The sequence below is a fragment of the Pseudorasbora parva genome, chromosome 14 (genome assembly GCF_024679245.1).
Source record: "Pseudorasbora parva isolate DD20220531a chromosome 14, ASM2467924v1, whole genome shotgun sequence".
NCBI lineage: Eukaryota > Metazoa > Chordata > Actinopteri > Cypriniformes > Gobionidae > Pseudorasbora > Pseudorasbora parva.
The window spans coordinates 526,593-546,613 of record NC_090185.1 but is presented as its reverse complement, the minus strand read 5'-3'; the positions used below and the strand labels follow the sequence as shown (position 1 = coordinate 546,613).

The window sequence follows — 20,021 nt, the reverse complement described above, 5'->3', positions numbered from 1 at the left end:
GGAGCAGGTAAAGCACTAATGCTGTAGAGATTTCATCAGCACAGCCCGCCGTGTCCCATCGCTTAGGAAGGAGATTAGAGATAAACCTGGTGACACATTTTAAAATGTTGCTCAGTTGGGGACACTAACATTATGATCTAAAGTTATTCTACTAAATGTCCAAATAAAATTAATTACTAAGGCCTTATTTAATTCTATAAACTCTAATCCTGATCTGCCAGCATTGTCTCTCTCTGATAAATTAAAATAAGCTGATAACATCACTGTTTCCTCCAGAACGACTGTACAGCCAAATCTAATTCTGCTGCAGTATTGTCCTGTTTAACACTGAAGCTGCTCTGACACAATCGGCACTGGAGAAGAGCGATAGAAATAAAGATGACTGAGGTGGAATTGACCATAATAACATACTTAGAAATGGACAGTTTTTATTATAATCATGAAACAATAGGATTTAAAAGCATCCGCAGCCTTATTATTAACATAATCCAGTATTTTATAACGCCAATTAATTCGGCAACAGGAGTGACATTAGAGTTAAGTCAACGTATTTTGAATTAAATGGATCAATTCTTTGATACTCTATATGAGTACAGCTTATGTTATATCGTTCTGTTATAAGTCAGATAAACACAGTCCATCAAATCAGGCACATTCTCTCTGTTATTACTGACGCAAGACTCGCGCGGATGCTTTCAGAGCTCTTTCGGCCGCCGTACTCCGCGAGGGAGGCGCGGCTTCCGCTTTGACCTTCTGGAAGGACGCGCGCGTCGGCCAATCAGCGCAGAGCGGCAGCGCGTGCGGACCAGAGCGCATGCGCAGTGCGCGGCGTGACACTCGTGCGGTAAGTCTGCCCGTGGCCGGTGTTCGGTGTCTGTCAGCGGATCATGTCGTGGCTGTTCGGGCTCAATAAAGGTCAGAGTGGAGCTCCACCGGAGGGCCCGGTTCCGCCCGCCCCTCCTCCTCCTCCCGGCGGCTCCGGCTCCGGTTCGGGCGATAAACCCAAGGACAAATGGAGCAACTTCGACCCGACGGGGCTGGAGCGCGCGGCGCAGGCGGCCAAAGATCTGGACCGGTCCCGTGAGTACAGAACCGGGCGCGCGCCCGCCGTTCATTATCATTATAACAGCAGTGCATATGGCATGAGCGTATGAAGGACATTAGGTCAAAGGTCACAGTACAGTGATGTTGTTAATGAGGTTTGACCCCTGTGACCCCAGGTCATGCCAAAGAAGCGCTGGACCTCGCGCGAATGCAGGAGCAAACCGTCCAGATGGAGCATCAGAGCAAAATGAAGGTACGCTAACGATAATGTCCAATCCAAACGCGTTAGAAAGCGATTAAACGCGCTGTGTTCTGCTGCCAGGGCAGTAGGTGGCGATGACAGTTCCTTAAAGAAACACCGCACGCCTTTAGACCGAACACGTAATGTCCGTGATGTCACAAACTCACGTTTCGGTAGTTTACACAGAGATGCTAACAGTGTCGAGCACACGTCCTGACAGGTGAAGCCGATGCGTCTTGATCGCTAATATAGTTATCGCAGACGCGTCTTGATCGCCCCCCTGTGACGTCTCGACAACAATGATTTCTTTTTTTCAGCTGATGAGCAATTAAAAACATTGACTTGCCACCTAAAAAACAACATAATAATAAACAACATTTTGGGATTATCGTGGTGTGGACACTAATATAGTTATCGTTATAGTTATTGTACGTTAGTGTGGATGCTAATATAGTTATCGTTATAGTTATCGTCCGCTGGTGTGGATGCTAATATAGTTATCGCTATAGTTATCGTCAGCTGGTGTGAACACTAATATAGTTATCGTTATAGTTATCGTCTGCTGGTGTGGATGCTAATATAGTTATCGTTATAGTTATCATTAGCTGCTGTGAACACTAATATAGTTATCGTTATAGTTATCATTAGCTGGTGTGAACACTAATATTGTTATCGTTATAGTTATCATCCGCTGGTGTGGATGCTAATATAGTTATCGTTATAGTTATCGTCCGCTGGTGTGGATGCTAATATAGTTATCGTTATAGTTATCGTCCGCTGGTGTGGATGCTAATATAGTTATCGTTATAGTTATCATCAGCTGGTGTGGATGCTAATATAGTTATCGTTATAGTTATCGTCCGCTGGTGTGGATGCTAATATAGTTATCGTTATAGTTATTGTCAGCTGGTGTGGACTCTAATATAGTTATCGTTATAGTTATTGTCAGCTGGTGTGGACACTAATATAGTTATCGTTATAGCTATCGTCAGCTGGTGTGAACACTAATATAGTTATCGTTATAGTTATCATTAGCTGGTGTGAACACTAATATTGTTATCGTTATAGTTATCATCCGCTGGTGTGGATGCTAATATAGTTATCGTTATAGTTATCGTCCGCTGGTGTGGATGCTAATATAGTTATCGTTATAGTTATTGTCAGCTGGTGTGGACTCTAATATAGTTATCGTTATAGTTATTGTCAGCTGGTGTGGACACTAATATAGTTATCGTTATAGCTATCGTCAGCTGGTGTGGATGCTAATATAGTTATCGTCTGTTGGTGTGGACTCTAATATAGTTATCGTCTGTTGGTGTGGACTAATATAGTTATCGCTATAGTTATCGTCTGTTGGTGTGGACGCTAATATAGTTATCGTTATAGCTATCGTCAGCTGGTGTGGATGCTAATATAGTTATCGTCTGTTGGTGTGAACACTAATATAGTTATCGCTATAGTTATTGTCCGCTGGTGTGGACGCTAATATAGTTATCGTTATAGTTATCGTCAGCTGGTGTGGACACTAATATAGTTATCGTTATAGCTATCGTCAGCTGGTGTGGATGCTAATATAGTTATCGCTATAGTTATCGTCTGTTGGTGTGGACACTAATATAGTTATCGTTATAGCTATCGTCAGCTGGTGTGGATGCTAATATAGTTATCGTTATAGTTATCGTCTGTTGGTGTGGACACTAAAATAGTTATCGCTATAGTTATCGTCTGTTGGTGTGGACACTAATATAGTTATCGTTATAGTTATCGTCTGTTGGTGTGGACACTAATATAGTTATCGCTATAGTTATCGTCTGTTGGTGTGGACACTAATATAGTTATCGTTATAGTTATCGTCTGTTGGTGTGGACACTAATATAGTTATCGTTATAGCTATCGTCCGCTGGTGTGGATGCTAATATAATTATCGCTATAGTTATCGTCTGCTGGTGTGAACACTAATATAGTTATCGTTATAGTTATCGTCTGCTGGTGTGGATGCTAATATAGTTATCGTTATAGTTATCATTAGCTGGTGTGAACACTAATATAGTTATCGTTATAGTTATCATCCGCTGGTGTGGATGCTAATATAGTTAACGTTATAGTTATCGTCCGCTGGTGTGGATGCTAATATAGTTATCGTTATAGTTATTGTCAGCTGGTGTGGACTCTAATATAGTTATCGTTATAGTTATCATCAGCTGGTGTGGACTCTAATATAGTTATCGTTATAGTTATCATCTGCTGGTGTGGACACTAATATAGTTATCGTTATAGCTATCGTCAGCTGGTGTGGATGCTAATATAGTTATCGTCTGTTGGTGTGGACTCTAATATAGTTATCGCTATAGTTATCGTCTGTTGGTGTGGACGCTAATATAGTAATCGTTATAGCTATCGTCAGCTGGTGTGGATGCTAATATAGTTATCGTCCGCTGGTGTGGACGCTAATATAGTTATCGTTATAGCTATCGTCAGCTGGTGTGGATGCTAATATAGTTATCGTCCGCTGGTGTGGACACTAATATAGTTATCGCTATAGTTATCCAGGGTATCCGCGGGGTCTTGAAAAGTCTTAAAAGGTGATAAATCAATTTTGGGAAAAATTAAGACCCTTATAAAGTATTAAAAAGTCTTATCACGGCTTTATAAAGTCTTAAATTTTGAAAGTATTTTGTTCACGTTTTGTCAAAAGAGTTTGACTCCAAAAAGTATTTATGAATATATTTATTTTCATCCCCATAAGTATTAAAAAACAACGGGGCACTCAGTCTGAGATCGGCTCGGAGCGCGCGGCAGGGATGGACATTAGCGCCGCCACGCCACCAGCCAGACGCGGCTGATTTAGAGTTGTGGCGGTAAACTCGCTTCACCTACCGAGCTGTTTCACCTCTTTGTAAACTTTGTTCAATGCATGCGAGTGCTGCCGTATGTGCGCATATGACCAGTCGTTTTCTCCGTCATCACTCGCGTGAAGACGTGCTGTGAGAGAAGATCTGACGCTGTGCATCATCCGAGAGCGCGCGCTTGTCTAAGTTTCTCTTTCAAGTCTTGCGCTTATACGGACAAACTCACACAAGAAGTATGTCAACATGTCCATCTTGATGAGTATCCTAGCAGACATAGTCTGAATATGCCTTAAGTGAACTGTATAGTGTGCACAGTCGAGAAAGACGAGCATATCCCTGCCTCAGGTCTTAAAGGCGCAGTAGCCTTTACTGCTGCCTGAGGGATGTCCTTATATTTAGTTGGACATTAAACAATGCTCTTGATTGAATAGCTTGTGTAAGTTTAATAAGGATTAATCTTTCATTTAAACAGTTAAATATGCAGTTATTTTACATTTGATTACTTTATTCCATTTCAGGCCAGTAGGCATGTGCAGTATTATTTAATGTACACATGAGTGAGGTCGAGTTAAACATTTTAGTTTTAATTTTATTTTTTGGTTTTTGGCTTTGGTTTCTTCTTTTTTGGTTTTGGCCAAGAATTTTGATTTCGGTGCATCCCTACTGACAATGTTCTGCTCGGTGTGTCGTCAATCCGCTTCAAAGATGCCAGAGCGAATAGTTTCATTCTTGGGACTAAAAACCATAAAACTGGAAGCCATTGTAGAGCTTGTAGTATTAATTTTCACATGCAGTTCCACATTGTCAGTTAAAAAATAAAAAGTGGCTGTTAAAAACATTGAGTGGTAGACTTTGAAAAAAGTTAATTTCCATCCCTGGCGAGCGCCGTCTACAGGTGACGTCATGTATTTTGCGAAATACGCAGTTAGGTGATGTGTCGCCCTCCATATGTTATCGTTGTGAAACAGATATGCAATATAAACGATACAAAATTGGCCTATGATAGAGATTTTAAGTCTACATTCGACTACAACTGTTTATTAAAGGTTTGTTGCCGATTAGAACTTGAAGTGCGATGAGGTCTTAAAATATTTTGAGAAGGTCTTTAAAAAGTCTTAAAAAGGTCTTGAAATTAACTTCAGGATTCCTGCATATACCCTGTTATCGTCAGCTGGTGTGGATGCTAATATAGTTATCGCTATAGTTATCGTCTGTTGGTGTGGACACTAATATAGTTATCGTTATAGTTATTGTCAGCTGGTGTGGACTCTAATATAGTTATCGTTATAGTTATTGTCAGCTGGTGTGGACACTAATATAGTTATCGTTATAGTTGTTGTCAGCTGGTGTGGACTCTAATATAGTTATCGTTATAGTTATTGTCAGCTGGTGTGGACACTAATATAGTTATCGCTATAGTTATCGTCAGCTGGTGTGGACGCTAATATAGTTATCGTTATAGCTATCGTCAGCTGGTGTGGATGCTAATATAGTTATCGCTATAGTTATCGTCTGTTGGTGTGGACACTAATATAGTTATCGTTATAGTTATTGTCAGCTGGTGTGGACACTAATATAGTTATCGCTATAGTTATTGTCAGCTGGTGTGGACACTAATATAGTTATCGTTATTGCTATCGTCAGCTGGTGTGGATGCTAATATAGTTATCGTCTGTTGGTGTGGACACTAATATAGTTATCGCTATAGTTATCGTCTGTTGGTGTGGACACTAATATAGTTATCGCTATAGTTATTGTCAGCTGGTGTGGACACTAATATAGTTATCGCTATAGTTATTGTCAGCTGGTGTGGACACTAATATAGTTATCGCTATAGTTATTGTCAGCTGGTGTGGACACTAATATAGTTATCGTTATAGTTATCGTCAGCTGGTGTGGATGCTAATATAGTTATCGTCTGTTGGTGTGGACACTAATATAGTTATCGCTATAGTTATCGTCTGTTGGTGTGGACACTAATATAGTTATCGTTATAGTTATCGTCTGTTGGTGTGGACACTAATATAGTTATCGCTATAGCTATCGTCAGCTGGTGTGGACGCTAATAGAGTTATCGCTATAGCTATCGTCAGCTGGTGTGGACGCTAATAGAGTTATCGCTATAGCTATCGTCAGCTGGTGTGAACACTAATATAGTTATCGCTATAGCTATCGTCAGCTGGTGTGGACGCTAATAGAGTTATCGCTATAGCTATCGTCAGCTGGTGTGGACGCTAATAGAGTTATCGCTATAGCTATCGTCAGCTGGTGTGGACGCTAATAGAGTTATCGCTATAGCTATCGTCAGCTGGTGTGAACACTAATATAGTTATCGCAATAGCTATCGTCAGCTGGTGTGGACGCTAATATAGTTATCGCTATAGCTATCGTCAGCTGGTGTGGACGCTAATATAGTTATCGTTATAGCTATCGTCAGCTGGTGTGGACGCTAATATAGTTATCGTTATAGTTATCATCAGCTGGTGTGGATACTAATATAGTTATCGTTATAGTTATCATCAGCTGGTGTGGACTCTAATATAGTTATCGTTATAGTTATTGTCAGCTGGTGTGGACTCTAATATAGTTATCGTTATAGTTATCGTCAGCTGGTGTGGACTCTAATATAGTTATCGCTATAGCTATCGTCAGCTGGTGTGGACGCTAATATAGTTATCGCTATAGCTATCGTCAGCTGGTGTGGACTCTAATATAGTTATCGTTATAGTTATCATCAGCTGGTGTGGACGCTAATATAGTTATCGTTATAGTTATCATCAGCTGGTGTGGACGCTAATATAGTTATCGTTATAGTCATCATCAGCTGGTGTGGATGCTAATATAGTTATCGCTATAGCTATCGTCAGCTGGTGTGGACGCTAATAGAGTTATCGTTATAGCTATCGTCAGCTGGTGTGGACACTAATAGAGTTATCGTTATAGCTATCGTCAGCTGGTGTGAACACAAATATAGTTATCGTTATAGCTATCGTCAGCTGGTGTGAACACTAATATAGTTATCGTTATAGCTATCGTCAGCTAGTGTGGACGCTAATAGAGTTATCGCTATAGCTATCGTCAGCTGGTGTGGTTGCTAATAGAGTTATCGCTATAGCTATCGTCAGCTGGTGTGGACGCTAATAGAGTTATCGCTATAGCTATCGTCAGCTGGTGTGAACACTAATATAGTTATCGTCCGCTTCATGTTGTTGTGGTCCAGGAGTACGAGGCAGCCGTGGAGCAGCTGAAGGGCGAGCAGATCCGCGTTCAGGGTGAAGAGCGGCGGAAGACTCTGAATGAGGAGACCAAACAGCACCAGGCGGTAAGATGATGATGATGATGATGATGATGGCGATGATGATGGTGATGATGATGACGACGACGACGATGATGATGATGATGATGATGGGGGTGGTGATGATGGCGATGATGATGATGGGGGTGATGATGATGGCGATGATGATGATGGTGGTGATGATGATCATGACGATCATTGTTTCTGTTCACAGAGGGCTCAGTATCAGGACAAACTGGCGCGGCAGCGATACGAGGACCAGCTCCGACAGCAGGTGTGTGTCCGCAGACTCCCTCACACTCTTGATCTAAACACACACACAAACAAACACTCTCACACACACACACACACACACACACACTCTGACGCCACTCTGTTCTTCCACAGCAACTTCTGAACGAGGAGAACCTGCGCAAACAGGAGGAGTCGGTGCAGAAGCAGGAGGCCATGAGGAGAGGTGGAGCAGCGGCTGTCCTTCTGCTGACATCAGGGTTTGTGTTCGGAACCGATCCGTCATTTGCTGTTTGTTCCCGTAGCAACCATCGAGCACGAGATGGAGCTGCGGCACAAGAACGAGATGCTGCGCGTGGAGGCGGAGTCTAAAGCGCGAGGCCGCGTGGAGCGAGAGAACGCTGACATCATCCGCGAGCAGATCCGGTTGAAAGCGGCAGAGCACCGGCAGACTGTGCTGGAGTCCATACGGTACTCATCTATATGAGGAGGTGCTGAGGGTCACATGACCACTGGCTTCATCTGTGCGTGTGTGTGCGTGTGTGTGTGCGCGTGTGTGTGTGCTTTAGGACGGCGGGCGCCGTGTTTGGAGAAGGTTTCCGCACGTTTGTATCTGACTGGGATAAAGTCACAGCTACGGTAAGTCCGTTGTCTCTTGCGTCTCACTCTTCTCTGCTCACTCTCCTCTGCTCACTCTCCTCTGCTTACTCTCCTCCTCCACTCACTCTCCTCTGCGTCTCACTCTCCTCCGCTCACTCTCCTCTGCGTCTCACTCTCCTCCGCTCACTCTCCTCTGCGTCTCACTCTCCTCCGCTCACTCTCCTCTGCGTCTCACTCTCCTCCGCTCACTCTCCTCCACTCACTCTCCCCTGCGTCTCACTCTCCTCTGCTTACTCTCCTCCTCCACTCACTCTCCTCTGCGTCTCACTCTCCTCTGCTTACTCTCCTCCTCTGCGTCTCACTCTCCTCTGCTCACTCTCCTCTGCTTACGCTCCTCCTCCACTCACTCTCCTCTGCGTCTCACTCCTCCTCCACTCATTCTACTCCACTCACTCCTCTGCTCACTTTCCTCTGCATCTCTCTCCTCTGCATCTCACTCTCCTCCACTCACTCTCCTCTGCGTCTCACTCTCCTCTGCTTACTCTCCTCCTCCACTCACTCTCCTCTGCGTCTCACTCTCCTCTGCTTACTCTCCTCCTCTGCGTCTCACTCTCCTCTGCTCACTCTCCTCTGCTTACGCTCCTCCTCCACTCACTCTCCTCTGCGTCTCACTCCTCCTCCACTCATTCTACTCCACTCACTCCTCTGCTCACTTTCCTCTGCATCTCACTCTCCTCTGCATCTCACTCTCCTCCACTCACTCTCCTCTGCGTCTCACTCTCCTCTGCTTACTCTCCTCCTCCACTCACTCTCCTCTGCGTCTCACTCCTCCTCCACTCATTCTACTCCACTCACTCCTCTGCTCACTTTCCTCTGCATCTCACTCTCCTCTGCATCTCACTCTCCTCTGCTTACTCTCCTCCTCCACTCACTCTCCTCTGCGTCTCACTCTCCTCTGCTTACTCTCCTCCTCTGCTCACTCTCCTCTGCTTACGCTCCTCCTCCACTCACTCTCCTCTGCGTCTCACTCCTCCTCCACTCATTCTACTCCACTCACTCCTCTGCTCACTCTCCTCTGCATCTCACTCTCCTCCACTCACTCTCCTCTGCGTCTCACTCTCCTCTGCTTACTCTCCTCCTCCACTCACTCTCCTCTGCGTCTCACTCTCCTCTGCTTACTCTCCTCCTCCACTCACTCTCCTCTGCGTCTCACTCTCCTCTGCTTACTCTCCTCCTCCACTCACTCTCCTCTGCATCTCACTCTCCTCTGCGTCTCACTCTCCTCTGCTTACTCTCCTCCTCCACTCACTCTCCTCTGCATCTCACTCTCCTCTGCATCTCACTCTCCTCTGCGTCTCACTCTCCTCTGCATCTCACTCTCCTCTGCTCACTCTCCTCTGCGTCTCACTCTCCTCTGCTTACTCTCCTCCTCCACTCACTCTCCTCTGCGTCTCACTCTCCTCTGCTTACTCTCCTCCTCCACTCACTCTCCTCTGCATCTCACTCTCCTCTGCGTCTCACTCTCCTCTGCGTCTCACTCTCCTCTGCGTCTCACTCTCATCTGCGTCTCACTCTCCTCTGCATCTCACTCTCCTCTGCGTCTCTCTCTATCCTCTACTCACTCTCCTCTGCGTCTCACTCTCCTCTGCGTCTCACTCTCCTCTGCATCTCACTCTCCTCTGCATCTCACTCTCCTCTGCTCACTCTCCTCTGCTCACTATCCTCTGCTCACTCTCCTCTGCGTCTCACTCTCCTCTGCGTCTCACTCCTCCACTCATTCTACTCCACTCACTCCTCTGCGTCTGACTCTCCTCTGCTCACTCTCCTCTGCGTCTCACTCTCCTCTGCTCACTCTCCTCTGCGTCTCACTCTCCTCTGCTCACTCTCCTCTGCGTCTCACTCCTCCACTCATTCTGCTCCACTCACTCCTCTGCGTCTCACTCTCCTCTGCTCACTCTCCTCTGCGTCTCACTCTCCTCTGCTCACTCTCCTCTGCGTCTCACTCCTCCACTCATTCTGCTCCACTCACTCCTCTGCGTCTCACTCCTCCACTCATTCTGCTCAACTCACTCCTCTGCGTCTCACTCTCCTCTGCTCACTCTCCTCTGCGTCTCACTCTCCTCTGCGTCTCACTCTCCTCTGCTCACTCTCCTCTGCTCACTCTCCTCTGCGTCTCACTCTCCTCTGCGTCTCACTCTCCTCTGCGTCTCACTCTCCTCTGCGTCTCACTCCTCCACTCATTCTGCTCCACTCACTCCTCTGCGTCTCACTCCTCCACCTCCGCTCATTCTCATCTGCATCTCACTCTCCTTTGCGTCTCTCTCATTCCTCCCCTCTCTCACTCCTCCTCTCTCTCCTCCGCTCACTCCTCCGCTCTCTCACTCCACCGCTCTCTCCTCTGCTCTCTCTCACTCCATCGCTCTCTCTCACTCCACCGCTCTCTCCTCCGCTCTCTCACTCCTCCGCTCTCTCTCACTCCACCGCTCTCTCTCACTCCACCGCTCTCTCCTCTGCTCTCTCTCACTCCACCGCTCTCTCCTCCGCTCTCTCACTCCTCCGCTCTCTCTCACTCCACCGCTCTCTCTCACTCCACCGCTCTCTCCTCCGCTCTCTCTCACTCCACCGCTCTCTCCTCTGCTCTCTCTCACTCCACCGCTCTCTCCTCCGCTCCTGTAGGTGGCGGGCCTGACGCTGCTAGCGGTGGGTGTGTACTCCGCGAGGAATGCTACGGCTGTGGCCGGACGCTACATCGAGGCTCGGCTAGGAAAGCCTTCGCTAGTGCGAGAGACGTCTCGAATCACGGTGGCGGAAGCCCTCAAGCACCCCATCAAGGTACGGCAGGAAAGGGCTGGTTTCCTGTTCAGACAGGAAGTGAGGTGTGAGGCGGTTCTGACGCCTGTGTGTGTGTGTGTTTCAGATGGCGAAGCGCTTGAAGAGTAAAGCACAGGACGCGCTGGAGGGAGTCGTTCTCAGCGTGAGTATTTGCGCATTACTTCCTGTTGGCACACTGTTCACTTCCTGTTAGCGAAGGCGAGCGTGGTGAGGAACTGTGTCTTGTCTCCGCAGCCGAGTCTGGAGGAGCGCGTGCGTGACATCGCCATCGCCACCAGCAACACGCGGCAGAACCGCGGACTCTACCGCAACATCCTCATGTACGGCCCGCCGGGGACGGGGAAGACGCTCTTCGCTAAGGTAACGCACTCGCACGCGCGATTATACCGTCGTCACGGTGACGGCGCATCTAACTGCGTCTGATTGGCTGTGAGCAGAAGCTGGCGATGCATTCTGGGATGGATTACGCCATCATGACGGGCGGAGACGTGGCTCCGATGGGGCGCGACGGAGTGACGGCGATGCACAAGGTGTTCGACTGGGCCGGAACCAGCCGCCGCGGGTCAGACCATCATCAATACACAGCAGAATATGATATACACTCCCCTAAAGGATTATTAGGAACACACACTCACCTAAAGAATTATTAGGAGCACACACTAATCCTGTGTTTGACCCTTTGGCCTTCAGAACTGCCTTAATTCTCCGTGGCATTGATCATCAAGCTGCTGAAAGCATTCTTTAGAAATGTCGGCCCATATTGATAGGAGAGCATCTTGCAGTTGATGGAGATTTGTGGGATGCACATCCAGGGCACGAAGCTCCCGTTCCACCACATCCCAAAGATGCTCTATTGGGTTGAGATCTGGGGACTGTGGCGGCCATTTTAGTACAGTCGACTCATCGTCATGTTCAAGAAACCAATCTGAAATGATTGGAGCTTTGTGACATGGTGCATTATCCTGCTGGAAGTAGCCATCAGAGGATGGGGACATGGTGGTCATAAAGGGATGGACATGGTCAGAAACAATGCTCAGGTAGGCCGTGGCATTTAAACGATGCCCAATTGGCACTAAGGGGCCTAAAGTGTGCCAAGAAAACATCCCCCACACCATTACACCACCACCACCAGCCTGCACAGTGGGAACAAGGCATGATGGATCCATGTTCTCATTCTGTTTACGCCAAATTCTGACTCTACCATCTGAATGTCTCAACAGAAATCGAGACTCATCAGACCAGGCAACATTTCTCCAGTCTTCAACTGTCCAATTTTGGTGAGCTTGTGCAAATTGTCGCCTCTTTGTCCTATGTGTAGTGGAGATGAGTGGTACCCGGTGGGGTCTTCTGCTGTTGGAGCCCATCCGCCTCAAGGTTGTGTGTGTTGTGGCTTCACAAATGCTTTGCTGCAGACCTCGGTTGTAACGAGTGGTTATTTCAGTCAAAGTTGCTCTTCTATCAGCTTGAATCAGTCGGCCCATTCTCCTCTGACCTCGAGCATCAACAAGGCATTTTCTCCCACAGGACTGCTGCAGACTGGATGCTCTTCCCTTTTCACACCATTCTCTGTAAACCCTAGAAATGGTTGTGTGTGTAAATCCCAGTAACTGAGCAGATTGTGAAATACTCAGACCGGCCCGTCTGGCACCAACAACCATGCCACGCTCAAAACGGCTTAAATCACCTTTCTTTCCCATTCTGACATTCAGTCTGGAGTTCAGGAGATTGTCTTGACCAGGACCACACCCCTAAATGCACTGAGGAACTGCCATGTGATTGGCTGATTAGATAACCGCATTAATGAGAAATTGAGCAGGTGTTCCTAATAATCCTTTACGTGAGTGTATAAATATTTCTATAATATATCAAATTATTAATAAAGATTGGTTATATTGGTAAATAAACAGTGTGTGTTGCACTGCTGTGTGTGTGTTTCAGGCTGCTGTTGTTTGTGGATGAAGCCGATGCATTCCTGCGCAAGAGATCCACTGTGAGTCCCGCTCTCGTGTGTTTACATGTGTGTGTCATCGCATCAGCTGACACGCGTGTGTGTGTGTGTGTGTGTGTTTCAGGAGAAGATCAGCGAGGATCTGCGCGCAACTCTAAATGCATTCCTGTACCGCACCGGCGAACAGAGCAACAAGTAAACACCCGTCTGTCTCTCTCACACACACACACTCAACCGTCTGTCTCTCTCACACACACACTCAACCGTCTGTCTCTCTCACACACACACTCACCCGTCTGTCTCTCTCACACACACACTCACCCGTCTGTCTCTCTCACACACACACTCACCCGTCTGTCTCTCTCACACACACACTCACCTGTCTGTCTCTCTCAAACACACACTCACCCCTGTGTCTCTCTCACACACACACTCACTCACCCGTCTGTCTCTCACACACACACACACTCAACCGTCTGTCTCTCTCACACACACACTCAACCGTCTGTCTCTCTCACACACACACTCACCCGTCTGTCTCTCTCACACACACACTCACCCGTCTGTCTCTCTCACACACACACTCACCCGTCTGTCTCTCTCACACACACACTCACCTGTCTGTCTCTCTCAAACACACACTCACCCCTGTGTCTCTCTCACACACACACACACTCACCCGTCTGTCTCTCACACACACACACACTCACCCGTCTGTCTCTCTCACACACACACTCACTCACCCGTCTGTCTCTCTCACACACACACTCACCCGTCTGTCTCTCACACACACACACACTCACCCGTCTGTCTCTCACACACACACACTCACCCGTCTGTCTCTCACACACACACACTCACCCGTCTGTCTCTCACACACACACACTCACCCGTCTGTCTCTCACACACACTCACCCGTCTGTCTCTCTCACACACACTCACCCGTCTGTCTCTCTCACACACACTCACCCGTCTGTCTCTCACACACACACACTCAACGTCTGTCTCTCTCACACACACACTCACCCGTCTGTCTCTCTCACACACACACTCACCCGTCTGTCTTTCTCACACACACACTCACCCGTCTGTCTCTCTCACACACACACTCACCCGTCTGTCTCTCTCATACACACACTCACCCGTCTGTCTCTCTCACACACACACTCACCCGTCTGTCTCTCTCACACACACACTCACCCGTCTGTCTCTCACACACACACACTCACTCACCCGTCTGTCTCTCACACACACACTCTCACTCACCTGTCTGTCTCTCACACACACACACACACACACACACACACTTACCCGTCTGTCTCTCACACACACACACTCACCCGTCTGTCTCTCACACACACTCACCCGTCTGTCTCTCACTCACACACACTCACCCGTCTGTCTCTCACACACACACACTCACCCGTCTGTCTCTCACACACACACACTCACCCGTCTGTCTCTCACACACACACACAATCACCCGTCTGTCTCTCACACACACTCACCCGTCTGTCTCTCACACACAAACACTCACCCGTCTGTCTCTCACACACACTCACTCACCCGTCTGTCTCTCACACACACTCACTCACCCGTCTGTCTCTCACACACACTCACTCACCCGTCTGTCTCTCACACACACTCACTCACCCGTCTGTCTCTCTCACACACACACTCACCCGTCTGTCTCTCTCACACACACACACTCACCCGTCTGTCTCTCTCACACACACACTCACCCGTCTGTCTCTCTCACACACCCACTCACCCGTTTGTCTCTCTCACACACACACTCACCCGTCTGTCTCACTCACACACTCACCCGTCTGTCTCTCTCACACACAGTCACCCGTCTGTCTCTCTCTCACACACTCACCCGTCTGTCTCTCTCACACACCCACTCACCCGTCTGTCTCTCACACACACACACTCACCCGTCTGTCTCTCTCACACACACACACTCACCCGTCTGTCTCTCTCACACACACACTCACCCGTCTGTCTCTCTCACACACACACTCACCCGTCTGTCTCTCTCACACACTCACTCACCCGTCTGTCTCTCTCACACACTCACCCGTCTGTCTCTCTCACACACTCACCCGTCTGTCTCTCTCTCACACACACTCACCCGTCTGTCTCTCTCTCACACACACTCACCCGTCTGTCTCTCTCACACACAGTCACCCGTCTGTCTCTCACACACACACTCACACACTCACCCGTCTGTCTCACTCTCACACACACTCAACCGTCTGTCTCACTCACACACACACTCACCCGTCTGTCTCTCACACACACACACACACTCACCCATCTGTCTCTCTCTCACACACTCACCCGTCTGTCTCTCTCTCACACTCACCCGTCTGTCTCTCTCACACACTCACCCGTCTGTCTCTCTCGCACACTCACCCGTCTGTCTCTCTCGCACACTCACCCGTCTGTCTCTCACGCACACTCACCCGTCTGTCTCTCACGCACACTCACCCGTCTGTCTCTCTCTCACACACACTCACCCGTCTGTCTCTCTCACACACAGTCACCCGTCTGTCTCTCACACACACACTCACACACTCACCCGTCTGTCTCACTCTCACACACACTCAACCGTCTGTCTCACTCACACACACACTCACCCGTCTGTCTCTCACACACACACACACTCACCCATCTGTCTCTCTCTCACACTCACCCGTCTGTCTCTCTCACACACTCACCCGTCTGTCTCTCTCGCACACTCACCCGTCTGTCTCTCTCGCACACTCACCCGTCTGTCTCTCACGCACACTCACCCGTCTGTCTCTCACGCACACTCACCCGTCTGTCTCTCACGCACACTCACCCGTCTGTCTCTCACGCACACTCACCCGTCTGTCTCTCACACACACTAACCTGTCTGTCTCTCACACACACACTCACCCGTCTGTCTCTCACACACACTAACCTGTCTGTCTCTCACACACACACTCACCCGTCTGTCTCTCTCACACACACTAACCCGTCTGTCTCGCACACACAGTCACCCGTCTGTCTCTCACACTGGCCTGTGTCTTTGTGTTTGTTTATCGTGTGTGTGTGTGTGTGTGTGCAGGTTTATGCTGGTGTTGGCCAGTAATCAGCCTGAGCAGTTTGACTGGGCCATAAATGACCGAATCGACGAGATTGTGAACTTTATGCTTCCGGGACCCGACGAGAGAGAGAGACTCGTGCGGCTGTACTTCGACCGATACGTGCTGGAGCCGGCCACTGGAGGGCGCCAGTGAGTGCCCCACACACACACACACACACACACACACACACTGCCCCTAAACCTACCCATCACAGGAAACTTTCTGCATTTTTACCAAAACATGTACACACACACACGCACACACTGAACACACTCACACACACACTAGTGTTGTCACGATACCAAAATTATGACTATGATACGATACCAGACTAAAATACTTCGATACCGATACTAAATCGATACCACGGTAAAAAACAAACAAAAAACAGATAATATGACAACAGAACTTATTAATCATTGTTTTATTTGTTCTACTAAAGATTCTCTTGTCCAGCAGTTCCTGCGCTGGTTTAGCCCATTGCTCCTCTTATGGCTGTAATAACGGCCAGTGTGAGCATCCTCACAGAGATCATCATTATCAATCACTAACCTTTCACCTCAACAGGTCGGATGAACAAAATCATATGTTATGATTTGAGTCATTTCATATTTTTTAAATGTAATCTTATAATTATAATATAGATTTTTAATTGTATCTGTTTTTGAAAATAAGCAAAAAATGCAAATTACAAACAATATGACACAAACAGAGCTTTATTTCTCAGCTTCATTAGGTCTATTTAACAGAAAACAGTCAAGAAAGAAATTAAATAATCAAATATATAACGGCTGACTTAGTCTTCACTCTATAATTTAACTCTACTCTGATTCTGAATGAATATATTTGAGTTATTTGGCCCAGCATGTGGTGGTTTTCTGTTTTTCATTGTTTGCTTAACATTAATCACACAGAATATTAGGTCGCGCCGCACCGCGCTTTTTCCTCTCATGCGCGCATATTTCTGTTGCTTTCTTTTTTCTTTGCTTTTCTTTGTCAACTCTTCAGCTTCTAATGTTTATCGAGCGGCTGAAGCAGAGCTCACACACACGTGTCCTGACACCTGCTGTCACACATCCACACACATGGAATGAAATACAGCTCATGTTAGCGCTGTCCTCCTTAAAGTACCACTACTGATAATAGTCCATATCGCACCGTTTGTAATAGCAGGGTATCGCAATACTTTTCTAGTACCGGTATATCGTGCAACACTAACACACACACACACACTGAACACACTGTTTTATTAACGTATTACAGCTTAATTTCATTTAAAGAACATTTTAATAGTTGTAGTTATGAATCTCAGATTCAGACATATTTACACAGAGTTCTAGATGCTGGATGAGGCGTGATGAGCTTCAGATTTCATAATCGGTTTGCATATGCCCTATGATTGATTGACTGATGGATTGATTGATTGATTGACTGATGGATTGACTGATGGATTGATTGATGGATTGATTGATTAATTGACTGACTGACTGATTGATGGGTCTGTGTTTGTGCTCAGGCGGCTGAAGCTGGCTCCGTTCGATTACGGGCTGAAGTGTTCGGAGATCGCCAAGCGTGTGGACGGCATGTCCGGGCGAGAAATCTCCAAGCTCGGAGTCGCCTGGCAGGTACACATAAACATCAGAAAGGAAGTGTGTGTGAGATTGTGGCCAACACTGGTCCTGCAGGTGTCTCCCCCTGACTCCAGGTTGCCAGATTGGCTGCAGGATCAGCAGAGCGTTTGTAGATCTGCAGCTGTGGGAACTAGAGCACATCTGGCAACCCCAAACACTACTGACTCCTGATTGGTCCATAGGTGGAGGGCGGAGCTTCCGGCAAAACACTACATCATCATCAGTCGAGGACTAAACAACAACTTTATAATGACAATCAAATAATATAATGATATATACTTAAAATAAATGTGTAAGTAGTAAAACAATACAAACGCAAACGAGACAAAAAAAATGCATGTGAATGGGTAAGGTTCGATGAGAGCAAAACAAACACGCTTAGACAACACACACACACACACTCTGCTGCTTGTGACCACACACTGATGTCTTAAGACACGAACCGATCGGTTTCTGAGAGAAACACAACAGTATTTGTGTTATTTTACCTCATATCAGGCGAATCTCATCTAGTGTTCCCATCCGCTATTACTGCCGTCTGCTGAGGTCAAACTGGGGCGATCATAGATATATATTATGTAGAATTCCTCATTAGTGCCTGCACGGATCGGCTGAATGAGGAATCTACATAATCTATTTCTATGATCGCGGCGGTTTGACCTCATCAGACGGCAGTAATAGCGGATGGGAACACTAGATGAGATTCGCCTGATATGAGGTAATAAAATAACACAAATACTGTTGTGTTTCTCTCAGGAACCGATCGGTTCGTGTCTTAAGACATCAGTGTGTCGTCGCGAGCAGCAGGGTTTGTGTGTGTGTGTGTGTGTGTGTGTGTGTGTGTTGTCTAAGCGTGTTTGTTTTGCTCTCATAGAGTTGTTCCCCATTCTCATCATTATATGACCGACACACAGCAACGGCTGAGTTAAACATCTTCATCTGTGTTCTCCTGAAGAAACACACACACACACCTACATGTTGGGTCAGCAGATCAACATCAGGCTCATTATTGGCTGAACTATCGCTTTAAGTTTAGAAACATTTCAAGGCTATCTCATTGCCTTTAAACATCAGATGAAGGGATTCTTTTCTCTTTAGGACAGATTAGGCTTGCTGCGATAGTCGGTGTTGGTGTTCGAGCAAAATCACAGAGAAAAGAAAAACGGACTTCAGATCATTTTTCACCAAAACGCCAAATAAGTACAAATGTTTTTTTGCGTTATACATATTCTTACAAGTACAATTTTGGCCGTATTATTTGTCCCCTTCAAAAATTGCTCTTCAGAAATGTTATGTTTATTTTCCCCCCCAACTGTTAGATGAAATGTATGCCCCTGTCCCTGAGACGAGAGATTTATGTGTGTGTGTGTGTGTGTGTGTGTGTGTGTGTGTCAGGCGGCGGCGTACGCGTCGGAGGACGGGGTCCTGACCGAGGCCATGATGGACGCCCGTGTGGACGAGGCCATCCGGCAGCACCGGCAGAAGATGGACTGGCTTCATGGGGAAGGAGTTCTGGATAACGAGGGCCGGCTGGCTCCAGAATCATCCAATAAAGGCTCGAAGACGGGCTTCACGCTGACGGCACAGGAAGTGCTCAGCCCTCCGCAGGAAGTGCCGGAGGACCGCAGGAAGACGTCAGAACAGAGCAAACCCGACGGGACTCCAGTTTAACGCTGGTTTAGAGTCGTGTATTAGCCGAAGCAACGATTAAACCGCCGTAACGCGCGTCTGTGTTTGATGTTAACTCACTGTTAATGATCAGAGACTCTTCATCCGATGGAAACTGTTTTTATGTCTGACAGTAAAGCCAAGTTCATTTCTTACGTCTGCTGGAGTTTGACTCCATCATCATGAACTGATTCGCAAAATGTTTACCTTGAATGTCAAATGTATCTGAAAATGCATAAAGTTAACTAACAATATGAATATACTCATATTTTGTTATTTAATATGATTAAAGTCATATAATTGAGTCAATCAGTCATCTTTATTTCTATCGCTCTTCTCCAGCGGCGATTGTGTCAGAGCAGCTTCAGTGTTAAACAGGACAATACTGCAGCAGAATTAGATTTGGCTGTACAGTCGTTCTGGAGTAAACAGTGATGTTATCAGCTTATTTTAATTTATCATAGAGAGAGACAATGTTGGCAGATCAGTATTATAGTTTATAGAATTAAAGAAGACCTCATTCATTAATGTTATTTGTATATTTAGTTGAACTTAGATCATGATTT

At 46.9% G+C, this 20,021-nt stretch overlaps 1 protein-coding gene across 1 annotated transcript; it reads left to right on the top strand.

Annotated features, from left to right (window-relative positions):
• Positions 1-770: 770 nt before the first annotated feature.
• On the top strand, positions 771-19,759 carry atad3 (ATPase family AAA domain containing 3). The gene is made up of 16 exons (XM_067415109.1): positions 771-1,080; positions 1,221-1,297; positions 7,355-7,456; positions 7,644-7,703; positions 7,817-7,886; positions 7,966-8,131; positions 8,230-8,299; positions 10,937-11,092; positions 11,178-11,234; positions 11,327-11,452; positions 11,530-11,654; positions 13,031-13,082; positions 13,165-13,235; positions 16,138-16,305; positions 17,673-17,781; positions 19,183-19,759. Exons 1-16 carry the CDS (start codon positions 888-890, stop codon positions 19,456-19,458), a joined length of 1,878 nt encoding a protein of 625 aa, XP_067271210.1. The 5' UTR covers positions 771-887; the 3' UTR covers positions 19,459-19,759.
• Positions 19,760-20,021: the final 262 nt, after the last annotated feature.

What these genes read in the sequence shown, in the direction of transcription:
- atad3 (XM_067415109.1), top strand. Translation starts at nt 888, where the DNA reads ATGTCGTGGCTGTTCGGGCTCAATAAAGGTCAGAGTGGAGCTCCACCG. An exon ending in GGAAGACGCTCTTCGCTAAG is followed by an intron (nt 11,453 to 11,529) that starts GTAACGCACTCG and finishes GGCTGTGAGCAG; the next exon opens with AAGCTGGCGATGCATTCTGG. An exon ending in GCCGGAACCAGCCGCCGCGG is followed by an intron (nt 11,655 to 13,030) that starts GTCAGACCATCA and finishes TGTGTGTTTCAG; the next exon opens with GCTGCTGTTGTTTGTGGATG.